This window comes from Vombatus ursinus, unplaced genomic scaffold (assembly GCF_900497805.2).
Source record: "Vombatus ursinus unplaced genomic scaffold, bare-nosed wombat genome assembly UNPS02009205.1, whole genome shotgun sequence".
In the NCBI taxonomy this organism is placed as follows: domain Eukaryota; kingdom Metazoa; phylum Chordata; class Mammalia; order Diprotodontia; family Vombatidae; genus Vombatus; species Vombatus ursinus.
The window spans coordinates 23,431,025-23,444,120 of record NW_020948983.1 but is presented as its reverse complement, the minus strand read 5'-3'; the positions used below and the strand labels follow the sequence as shown (position 1 = coordinate 23,444,120).

General features: G+C 37.2%; 1 protein-coding gene across 2 annotated transcripts in view; it reads right to left on the bottom strand.

The window, feature by feature from the left end:
• Positions 1–10,243: 10,243 nt before the first annotated feature.
• The window catches only part of EFL1 (elongation factor like GTPase 1), a 207,480-nt gene continuing 204,627 nt past the window's right edge, over positions 10,244–13,096 (bottom strand). For both annotated transcript variants that reach the window (XM_027852151.1, XM_027852152.1), the window contains exon 20: positions 10,244–10,513. In XM_027852151.1, coding sequence (XP_027707952.1) covers positions 10,325–10,513 — 189 coding nt within the window. In that variant the 3' untranslated portion in view covers positions 10,244–10,324. The remainder of the gene's footprint in view (positions 10,514–13,096) is intronic.

Genomic DNA, 13,096 nt, shown 5'->3' with positions numbered 1-13,096 from the left:
TTGGTCATTCTTGTTTTATTGTAAGATGGCCCTAAAGCTAACTCCATATATTCCTACTGTTAGAAATATCATGATTAAAAAAGGTCCACCTTCCGCTTTAGGCAAAATTCAGGAAACACTAGGAAGAAATAAACTGAAGAAAAGAGGTCTTACATTGGAAATCGTGAGTTAACAGAAGGAGGACTCTTTTAAAGGGCGAGTTCTCCACAGATTCATTACATGGGTGAGAGAAGCTGCCTGATCTAAAGCTGTAGAGTCCTAAGGTTGCTGGGAACACATCAAGAGGCATCTGTGCAGATATATACACGTCAGGTTGCAAGGAGCTGGATGCAATTCTCCGATCACTGTATACATACGATTGTCTCTGAAGGCCTAATAATAAAAGGAACAGAAGGATTCTGAGACTATGTAGGTCAAAACTCAACACTTTATTGTCTGGTCTAGAAAAGAAGTTACAACAGGAATATTGAAACACAGTTAAGGAAATCCTGCAGTACAGTAACACCTTGGCTCCCCCAAATCCTGCGGAACCATTTGTTCTACATCGAGGCATTTTGAAGACAAACTTAAGCACCAAAACTTTTAAAATTAATGACTTTGGATGCAAATCTTTCTCATATACATTATACACTTCCCTTCTCAAATAAAATATATCAAATAGAATTTCACCTAATCACAAAACTATTTATTTAACCTAATAATAATCATTATACTGTAGTCCAGTGATGCCTTCAGGATGCATTGAGATGTCTTATGTTATCTGTCCCTAAACTAAATGGCCCTAGACTGTCATGCTCTAAGTTCTTGCATATTTTGAGTTTTTATGTTCCTTTTCTTACTGATAGATTATCATCACTTCCTATTGCTGTCAGTATACTAATCCATAGCATCTACCTGTACAGCCCTTTCTAACTTATTGCTTCTAATAAGCTGTGTGCTTAGAAACCATGTTATTATGTATAAAATCAAAGTAACCAGGCACTGTGTGGGGAGATAAAGGTCTCTCCTATAAGCAATGTATAACTTCTTTAACGTATGGATGTTGAGATATACTGATATCTCTTGGCTGATGTACTGGTTTGCAGCTGTGTTTGAACAGGTGAGGTGGCTGGATAGGGGCTGTGCTAGATGGTGGTGGTGACGATACAAAGACCTGTAGGGACCTATTCTTAGTTCTATGCATATGAACATTTTTCATCAATAATTTGGATGAAGACTTAGATGCACACTTATCAAATATGCACATGACACAGAGAAGGGATAGCTAATGCTAGATGACAATCGGAAAAAAAAAAAAAGATCTCAACAAGTCAGAATGATGGACTCAATCTACGACCAAGAAATGGAACAGAAATACATTAAAAATCCTACACTTGGGTTAAAAAAATCAACTGCACAAAGTGATATTTTCAACTCCTTGAGGGCAGTATTTCTCTTTGTACCCTGAACACTTAGCACAGTGCTTGGTACTGAATAAATGTTTGTTAAGTGAATCATGGGCCAGTAAGAGTTAAGTTTATAAAAAGACAAAAAAGGGTTTTAATGAACAGTAGCTCAATATGAGTTAATAATGTCATGGCAGAAAGAAAAGCTCGTACAATCTTATATGACACTATTGGTGGAGTTGTGGATAGGTAAAACCATTCTGGAAATCAACCTGGAATTATCTGAGAGGTTACTAAATTGTTCACACCCTTTGCCCTAGCGATCTCTCTAGTGGGAATATACAATAAGGTCAATGAAAAAAAAAAGGTGCCATATGCCAAAATATTAATAGTAACACTTTGTAGGAGCAAAAAATGGTATGTGAATATAAAGGAATATTATTATGCATATGAAGAATGTGTGAAATGATGCAGAGTGAAGAAAGGAGAACCTAGAGAATAAGATAGAGTGTATGTAACTTTAATCAAGGAAAAAATGAAAGATGAAAACTCAAAATGAATGACAAGACTAATCCTGGTTCCAAATAACTGGTTCTGGAATGCTCTTCTTTCCTCTCAGTAAGGAGGTGGTGGGTGGCAGGTAATGAGTGTAAATACTCTATCACCTTTGGATGCTGCATCAGATAAGTTTTGTTTAACTTTGAAGTCATAAAGATATTATGGAGAGATTATTGGGAAGTGACTGTGTTGTAAAAAAAAAATGCACTAATTATTAGATGGACAAAAATGGTACAAGCTGCTTCTGGAAAAAGTAAGTACCCCTCTTCATGAAAGTTTTACAGCAAAGGCCGGATGACCATTTTTCAGGTATATTATAGAAGGAATTAAGGACCCTTCTAACTCAGATTCTGTTGTTATCAATGGATCTGTAATTTCATCAATATCAATACACCCTTTGTAGGGCACATCACAACCCATCTGTGCCTTCTAATCCTGCGTGATTCTCACCTTCTCATTAATCTTCCATACAAGATTTCTATCCACTGGAGCCCTTCCAACCCTAATTCCATGAGTACCAGTGCAATGCTTGAGCTGTCTTGCTGTAATCCTTTGCTGCTTTTACTATATGACTAGCCTACCTCTGTCATCAGCCTACTTACACCCACCATGCTCTTGGGATCACCTGCAATTTTGATTCTTTGGAGAATCTAGTGCATAATATTTTCAGTCATAGAACATCTTTGGGAGAACACTAGAGCTAAAATTAGAGGATTGTGTGTCAGGGAGCAGCTTGAGATCATTGAAAATGCTACCTAATTTTCCAGATGCAATCCAACTTGTTCCCTTCTTCCTAAACGGTTCAGGAACCAGTTCTGTCCATTTGTAGTACCTGTCCAAAATATATGCACTGATATACTAGGTCAATGGGCTGCTCATCCAACTGTATGCCACAGTCCAGACAATGAGCATCTTGGTTTATTTGTATTTTTCCAGATGTATATAACTAGAACTGATCTCTTTTCAGTGATCATAGATGTCATTAAGGAGTATTCTCTGTAGCATTCTGGCACTTGATGCAATCAATCCATTTCACAGATGAGGTAACTGAGGTTCCCACTTATAAGGAATCTCTCCTCCCTTTGGATTCTGCATGAGACATTCTCCATAACAGTAGTGGACACCTTTAGCAAGCATACATTTCCCTTTTAAGAGACCTTGCTTGATATGGTGGGATTTTATATCATCTACAGTATTCAGTCAATCATGTGATGATAAAAATCTGGTCTGCAGTAGAAAACTGTTAGCAAAAGTCAGTCATTCCACTTTCACATTTTCAAGGGCAGCCTTGATACAGCTTTCCAATCCTTTTTTTTTTTTTTAATAATATTATCTGTAATTTTTCTCCAGTCATTTCCTCTATCTTCCTTTCTTTCAAAAATCAGGAAATACAACCTTAGGGCAATTTTTGGCTGCATTAATAGGAACATAGTGTCTAGAACAAAGGAGGTAATAGTTTCAGTGTACTCTGCCCTGACCAGATCTCGATTGCAGTATTCTGTACAATTGTGCAGTATTCTGTGCTCGGTGCCATATTGTAGGAAGAACATTGACAAGGTGGAGAATATTAGGAGGAAGATAACCGAGATGGTGAGGGCACAGGAGAGTACAAGAATCATTTAAAGAAACTGGGTACATTTAGCTCAGAGATGAGATGACTTGGGGAGTGGCCAGGGGAAACACAAAAAGTAGTCTTCGAGTATCTGTGGAAAAGGATTAGATTTGCTTTGTGGTCCTGTAACTTATTCAGTTTGATCTCAGAGGACAGAACCAGGACCAACGGGCCAGGATGAAGAGAGGCACATGTTGGCTTCAAAAATTTCTAAAAATTAGAGCTATCTAAAAATGGATTGGACTGCCCTGAAAAGCAGTTCATTCCTCATTACTGGAAGTGTTCAGGTGAAGACTGAGCAGTTAATTAGTAAACACTGTAGAGAGGATTTCTACTCATGCAAAAGGTAGACTAGATGCCCCTGAGGTCTCTCTCCTTCTGAGAGACCATGATTTTATGCTGCACAAAATAGGAGAAAGACTTCTGGATTTGGAATCAGGAGAGTCTGCTTGCTCATCATTTCTTACAGCACAATAGTATTCCATTACATTCATATTCCACAACTTGTTCAGCCATTCGCCAATTGATGGGCATCCCCTCGATTTTCAATTCTTGGACACCACAAAAAGAGCTGTGCTAAATATTTTTGTACATGTGGGTCCTTTTCCCATTTTTCTTATCTCTTTGTATACAGACATAGAAGTAGTATTGCTGGGTCAAAGGGGATGCAAAATTTTATAGTTCTTTGGTCATAGTTCCAAACCTCTCTCCAGAATGGTTGGATCAGTTTACAACTCCACCAACAATGCATTAATGTTCAAAGCTCTGCTCTGACATTTACAAGATATATGATGATGGCCATTCACAAACTCTGTGCCTTAGTTTCCTCAACTATAAAATAAAGATATTAAAAGGATTGTTGCAAGATTAAGTAAACCTTCAAGCATTGTATGTCACCTATTGTTGTTATGAGCTTTAATAATAGCAAAACTTTACAGATGTTAAATAAGACCATATCTATGGTATAACTGCATTTAATTAAAAAAATACAATTTGACAAACATTTACTTTGCTGGCCAGCATCTAAGTTTTTACTGCACCTTGATAAATGTCCCTCCAAGCCTGACAATAAACACAATGATTCAGTATGTCAGTCCCAAAGGGACATAGATAAGTACTGTGAGAAATGGAGAAATAGGATTCTAGAAAACAATCTTGGAATCCCAATAAACAGTACTTTTACCTATTTACTCTTTTAAAAAAGGATAAGCTGGTAGGAAATCCACAGGACAGCTGATATCACTTAATTTTTAAAAATATCACTGACCTCCAATACCACAAAAGATGAATTTGTATTTCTGCTTCAATCTGCTAAATTGATTCCAAGTTGTTTCTGCAAACACCTAATCTCCAAATGTTGCATACATGAGAGCCCAATATAGTCCAGTTGAGATGCCAGTTCCTCACAACGCAGGCAGAAGAGACTGTTTAGGAATATTTTACCTAAGGATAAGAGGCTCTGAGAGTAGAGCAGAGACACAGAGTAGAAGTAGTATTGGGCTGGAAGCCAGCACATCTGGATCCTGAGCCTGGCTCAGCCACTGAATAGTCATGAAATCTTGCACAAACATCTTCACCTCCCTGGACCACTCTTTCCTCATCTGCAAGACATGGTTACATTAGCTCTTCTTCCTACTTACTATCCTACTTTATACTATTTGGGGGCAAGTCACTTTAACGTCTCTGGGCCTCAGTTTCCTCATCTGTAAAATAAGGGAGCTGGACTAGATTATATCTAAGACCCCTTATGACTCTGAATCCTATGGATTTGCATAGGACCCTGGATAATGTAGTAATAACAAAATTCGTTCTCATAGTTCTACTAATATAATCATTCAAAAACAATCCAATTCAATAAATATTTATTAAGCACCTCCTGTGTGCCCTAGGACTAGGAATAGGGAGTTGTAATTTTAATCTTCTAGGAAAGTCCAGGATGAGGAAACTCTACCAAGTTGACACTCTTCCCTTTTTTTTTTTCTCTTTTTTCATTCATTATTCTTAGCAACTAGTCCCAAGAGAGTTGACTGGAGCACTTGAGAGAGGTTCACTGGTTCAGTTCCCACTGTTCACACTCAGTTTCAGAGATAGAACTTGTACTCAGGTTTTTTTTTTGGCTTTAAAGATCATTCTCTTATGCCCTATACTATGCTCCCTCTTTAGCATTGGGAATATGAAGACAAAACTAAACACAGATTTTGTCCTCAGGGAGGTTAGGTTCAGGATTAGTGATGGCGGAAGCAGGAGACACACAAGTTATATACAGATAAGTAAACACAAAAGAAAATAATTTCATCTCAGCTAGGAGACACTAACAACTAGGGGAATCAGGAAAGACCTCTTCAGGAAGATGGCATTTGAGTTGGGCATTTAAGGGAACTGGAGATTCCAAGAGGCAGAGGTAAGGAGGCAGAGAGGACAAACTATGCAAAGAGATTCATTCATAACCAGCCTGATTCTGCTGATCTTATAGAATATAGTGATTATAACAATAATGAGTAATAGACTCGGAGTCAGCAAAGATGTGGAGTAAGATCCCACATCTGGCACTTACAGGTGTATGGATGATCAAATGGCCAAGTCATTTACCTCACTCAAACACTTGCCTTATCTATACAATGTGAACAAAAACACCTGCCCATATCAGAGTTATGATGAGACTCACATAGGATAACACATAAAAAATGACTTGAAACACCTGCAAGCCCTATGCATATGCCACAGACTGTATCTTACATTGGGTAAATGAATGCAATTCAATACCATAAACATCATTGCCTTGTTCAAACGGATATCTACTTGTTGAATATATTATAGTGGGATTCCTATCATGCATGGGTTGGATTAGAGGGCCGCTGAAGTCCCTTTTACCTCTCAATTTCAGTGCTTCTGTTAAACAGTTTTCAGTTAGCTGCCATTAAAGGGGCAAGTCTTTGGGAGAAGTAATTATGTAGAAAAACTAGCACAGGAGGTAGCTGTGACCCATTAGTATACGTTTATAGAAAAAAACAAGACAATAAAGTTAGCTATCATCATGAAGTACAGAAGCATGCATAAATTTTAGACTCAGAATTTCTCTTCCCTAGCATCTTCCCAAATAGCTCCAGAACCGATTCATAAGATGCCAATTGTTAGTTGAAATTGTGGCAGTTTAGGATTATTGCCTGGGTAGATGCAACTTTTAACAGAAATTCCAGGATACGAAGGGGCTCCAGGATAGCACGAAGCTGGAGGGGAAGGGGCAATCTCCTAGAATGATTATCTCTGAAGCCAGTTCAATATGAATCAACGATGTAATATGGCAAAAACTACTGTGACCTTGGCAACCAGGTGGTGCAGTGGGTAGACTCATCTTCCTATGCTCAAATCTGGCCTCAGACACTCACTAACTCATCTTAAAAAGAGCTAGACAAGGAAATAGCAAAACATTCCAGTATCTTAGCCAAGAAAACCCCAAATGGGGTCACAAAGAGTCGGACACAACTGAACAACAGCAATGACAATGTAATCTTAGGCTGCACTTAAGAGCCATGATGTCCAGAACTAGAGAGGTGGGAGTTCCATTGTATTCTGACATAGTCACAACACACGTCTAGAGCCCTGTGCTGTTTGGGGAGCCACATTTTAGGAAGGATATTGATAAACTGGAATGTTTCCAGGGAGCACCACCTCCTCTTAGAATCCCTAGCTTTTTTTCAAGAATCAGTTCACATGCCAACTCCAATGTGAGGTGGGCTGATTTTTGAATCCCCCTACTTGTTAACTCCTTCCCCCCTCGTTAAATGATCTGCATGCACATATATACACACATATACATGTTTACATGTTGTATGTAAATAGAATGTAAACTTCTTGAGGGCAGGGAGTTTATTGTTGTCATTGTATCACTGCCAACTAGCAAAGTGCTTTGCACATTGTAGGCACTTAATAAATGCTTATTGGATTGCATTGGGCCAAAATGGTTGAACGGACTCAAATTCATGTCATATGAAGATCAAAAGGAACTGGAGAGGGGCAATAGTGGGCTACTTTTTCTGGCTCCCTTCAGCGCTTGAATTAGTCTTCCAAGGAGGAGTCTTTCCTTGCTGTTGTAGCCAAAGCTATATGGAAGACTTGTTTAATTTCTGGTTTAATCCTAGTTTCTGTGTTTGGGTTTCTACTGTTCTTGATGTTTTCTATCTTTTTAAAACTTGATTTGAATTTTGGGCTTTCACTAGTCTGCACCTGAAAATTTGCTATTTTGTTTATAATACTTGAAAATATTTATCAACCTAATAAAAATTCTGATTCCCTAGATACAATTGCCTCCCCTACTCCAAATTATTTTATATTTATTTACACATGTAAATGTTGTCTCCTCCAGTAGATCCTATATCCTATCATCTATATTGCCAGGGCCTCAGACAGGACTTGTAAAATGTTAAATGCTTAAAAAAATGCTTGTTTATTAAAAAGGGGGCAAATTTGGCCACTTCACAGTCAAATACCTTTTTCTTTCTCTATCTTTGCTAATCCTTTCAACACCATTCAGGCAACAAGGGAGGGTTTTGATACCTTAGGTTTTCATGGAATTATGTGATAGTCCTAACTGGAATCTGATTGCATTCTAAGAAGCACAGTTAGAGCTGGTTGGGGCTACAAAGCCTATATACACCCTGACTCCCAACTCCTAACCTTAAACTTTGAACTAGAAAAAGCCTTAGAGATTACTTTCTTAATGCCTTGACTCTTTAAAGATGGTGCTTTCTATTAACGCTCTTCTATGATAAGTTAGTTATAAAGAGAACAAATGAAACTAAAATGTAAAGTTCAGTATCAACTCTGTCTGGAGCAGAGTCCAAAAAGTACAACAGTACATAACAGAAGGCCACCCAACCATTTCCTTTCATTATGGGGAGCACTAACGTAGTTTCTTTGGTGTTTCTTTTCAACAATACTGATACTGTTCTGTAATCTCAACAATTTGGATGTTTCCTCCAAAGATGTGGATAGCAACCCACCTATGCCTGCCCATTCTACACAATTCTTGTCCATGTCTTCCAATAAGTTCACCATTAAAGGCTGACCAAAAGGCTTGTAGGCCTTCCTCACTTTCTGTTGACATCAGGAAGATACCAGGGGGGCACTCTAGTGTTCACCTGTCATGAGTTATACTCACCACATGACAAGTCAATCTTATTTTCCTCCCGTATATTTCTCTGATGATATCTTTTTATTCCTGTTCTTCTTTGGAATCCCACGGTGGTTATATGTTGTGGCCTGTTCACACCCACCATGCACTACTCTACTGTTCAATAATAATAATAATGCCAATATGTTCTAATAATGTTGCATAGTTTTGAAACAATGCACCTAGCACATCTAGTAGTTTAAATGCCATGCTAGTAGTTTAAATGCCATGATTCCTAACTTCTATGATTTGGTTCCCATACGATTTAGGATTAAGCATGACTACAGCCCCAAATTATATTAACCATGAAAACAAACCGATGGTCACTATAACCTGTTAAATTGAGGCACTGAAACAGTTAGTGTAGTATCTGTCCGAACTTTACCAAATAGTCTCTACTAAGTAGACTGGCCCAGAAATTGCCAAGGCCATGGTGCAAGAAAACACAAATGTTTTCATTCAATGTTAACAATGACTATGCAAGGCCTTCAAGGACATTTGTTGAAAACACTCTGAAACAAAGTCTAGTCAGAAAACTGTGAAGAAAAGGAACAAAATGTAATCTTTTTTTTTCCCCAAGTAAATTTCAAAAACATTACTGAAATAGAAAGGAATACCAAGTCTATACTTGTAGCTGAATTGGTTTTCCTCTTTAAAATTCCAATTCTTCTGAAGATAGTAAATGAGGAAATTTGGTAAAAAAAAAAATGATTTATGCTAAAAGTCAGCAAGCCTACATACATTGGTTAAGATTCTTTCTGGAAAATTGGGTAAATAAGCAATTCAATAATAACAGGAAAACTATGATGGTAACACCATTTTTAAAGTATATGTGTCACTTATTATTCCTATTACATCTTAAAGAAATTTAAGATGATGTTCACAGTAATCAATGAAGGTTGTTCAAAAAGTCGGTCGACAAGGTAAGTGACTGGCATATTACACATAAGAAAACATTCTGTTAAGCAATGCTGTCAAATGAACCTACTGTGATTGTTTGAGATTTGATGAATTATACCCTGAGTTTAAAATGGTTATTTTTCTTCTAGTCAGTCACATGATCTCCACACAATGTACTAGGTATGGTTTGACTTTCACATGCAAAAAATGTTTCTGTTGCACAGTTTTGCCACTCATTTGTGGGTGATGTTTTCCTCAATGTTTTCATTCTACAAAACATATCAAAGGGATATACAAAATTTCAGGATGCAAGGTAGAACCATGATGACTTTTCACAAAACGAAAAAGCAATAAACACAAACCAAAGACTCCATAATTTATTGTCCCTGTATTAAAAATCTTGTCCTACTCAATATTAGTATTGGAATCTTTAAGGTTACGTAGAAAACTGACAAGTCATTGTTTAGGTATCTGTAAGACATACTTGCCTTAGACTAAAACCAGTCTTTGAAAAAAACCTTATCAACATCTTTTTTGAATAACCTTATTTAATATATTTAACTTGATCAAGTTTATTAAAAATGAACAAATTCTGCAGCAGAAAGAAAAATTTCAAAATTGCAAATCCTTAATGATGTTTTTAATCTGTTGAGAGGAAAAAAATAATCCACCAGTGTACAGAACTGAAAACGGAGACAGTTACTTATTTTTGCCAAGTGTTCTTTGCTTCTCTGCATGTTCCACAATTTTTTCTTCCACATAAAGTCCTTTCCGCTTTCGTACTGAATTCATGTACTTTCGAGCTTGGTTCTCTGAGTCAGCTTTCTCTCCAAAGTGCAAATATTCTTCCTCGGTAGTTGGAACCCAGAATGGATCACTGGATATTATCTTTTTAAAAGAAAATAGTGGAATATGTCAGGCTTTTAATCTATTTCAGAGATTAAAGAACTTCTTGATTCATACAGTATTTAAAAAAAAAAAGAATCAGGGAGTTTCAAAAGTTGCAGTATTCCTACTGGGACCAAAGAAAACAAAACTCATTTAGGATCATGAGATTTGTGGACCTAGAAACAAATGCAATAAAGTGGTAAGATATGCTATTTCTTTGAAGAAAGTATATAACAATCCCCCCCCAATCCTATCCCCCTACCATATTCTCTGTTAAGATGTAGAACACACAAACTAATACTTCTAAAGAGGATAAAATACTGGTCGATCTTTTGGCACTACAGAGGCATTTTCCTAAATCTCAGTAGGCTGGAACTTTTATTTGCTTCACAATGACTACAACCTTTTCCTTGGAGGTTCAGCAATGACAGTATATTTTTAGTTGATAGGGATAAACTGAAGATGTGAAAGAGGCGATGACTGGAATGGAATTCGATCCCAGAGGATCCATAAGTAGACTGGATCAAGAAAACAGGTAAAGGAGTTAGCAATGCTAAAAAGGGCTATCTTATCCTTGAAGACCAAAGGGAAACAGATGAGACACAACAGAGAAGTCTGTTTTGGGGTGTGGAGATGAAGGGAGCTCAAGATGCTCATGTTGGATGGCCTTAAAGTAGGATGTAAGACTGAGAGTGGAGTCGGGATTTAAGGTGAAGGAGAGAACATGGTAGGGAATGTGAGAGGAAGCAAATAATGGAAGGAGAAAAGGATTTCAAAGAAACAAAGAGATGAAGTTACAAAGCATAATTTGTAGTGGACCTAGTCAGTATTATCTTGTGACTTTCTTAAACAACCCATTAAGCCGCTATGCCATAAAACTTTTTGAGAGTTATTACAGGGGGAGAAAATGCAAGGAAGACCAAGAACCTTTTTAAGTTAATTTGTATCCCAAATTTATTTTTCCAACTGAACTTAAATTATCTAACTTTGATGACAAATGTCTATGTCTATGACAAGTGACTACTGCTGATTAGACCTGAATATTGCTGGAAGGTTGAGAATGAAAGTGAAGAATGAAATACAGGTAAATATTTAAGAAACTGACACTTCTATTTCACATTATTAGAAGAACATATAATTTTGTTTTAGCTTTTCTCAAAGTAATTCATACATTGTGAGAGCACTATACTTTGGGCATTTCCTAGGAGTTTGCCTACTCATGTCATCTAAACTTCCTTAAACCTACCTGAATTTTACACGTGCCCTTATTTTTGTCTTCTCAGAATCACATAGTCAAAGTTTAATTCTGATCTTTCATAAGTCTGGGTCTGATGATGAGAAGAGGATAGATTTCTTTGAAGGTGAAGCTTCTAAGGGCTCTATTTCATACATTACTAACCTGAAAGCGATAACCTACTTTAATCTACTCAACCTATAGGCTGTCAAAGGCTGAAATCCACAGATGGTAAATGCCTTACTTATGGTCATATAAGCTAAAACTAGATTTCAGGTTTCCCACAAGAATCAGAGCTGTTACTATATAATAGCAAAAAATGTAAATAATCTACCTAAAGAGATGTTTCTGTGTAACTGGGTCTCTGCATGAGCCACTTGGGGAAGATAAAAATAGCAATTAAGAATAGAATCTCAAAGGACAGGATCTGGAGTAGCAAAAACATGCTGAGAAACACTATCCTGCCTTTGGATTAAACACAGAGAAAGCGCTCTCATTGCCATTAACTTTCTACCTCCTATGATAGTGATTTGTGCCTCATCTCTCTCACTTGTCTGTGAGTTCAGGGGATTGGGATATTGACCTCGTAATTCCTTGCATAGTGCTTTCACCACAGTCCTCAAAAAGTGTTTGCTGAACAAATGGTCAAACAAATGAACAACAAACAGACTTTCTCGTGTTCTAAACTACTGAGCAGGCTTTTCAAGAGGCCTCAAAAATGCAATGGTCATTAACAGAAACAGATACTTGGCTATTTTGAGGGATGCTTTAGGTATCATTTCTATAGGATCATAGGATCATAGATTTAAAACTGGAAAATACCTTGGAGGCCCTCTGGTTCTATCCCTTTCATGAACTCTTCTATGAACTCTTTCAGGTACTAATATATGACATAGAACTCTAGTGGCCTGAACTTCAAAAAATGAATGAACTGTCTATCCCCTTCCCACCATTAGACCCAGTGGCAGAGCCAAAATTTGAACCCAGGAATCCTAAATCCAAATCTAATGTTCTTTACAATATGCCATGTTTCCTGTTTGATATAATTGTTAAATAACATATCACAGGGTCACAATTTGCACTCTTCCTTTTTTTTTCTCAGGAACACACCACTGATTTTAACCATTAAAACCAATGGAAAAATAGGATTCCATATACAGATACTTACTTTATAAAAAACTTTCTGGGAATGTACCTATTCTGTTTATCAGTAGGTACCACTTACCAATATCTACAAACAGTGATGAAGATTAGTGAATCTAACTGGTAACTGATGTAAAAACCATTTAGAGTATACTGCTTCTGAGTCACCCACTGAATACTTCTGTATCAATAGGCTGCAAGTTACC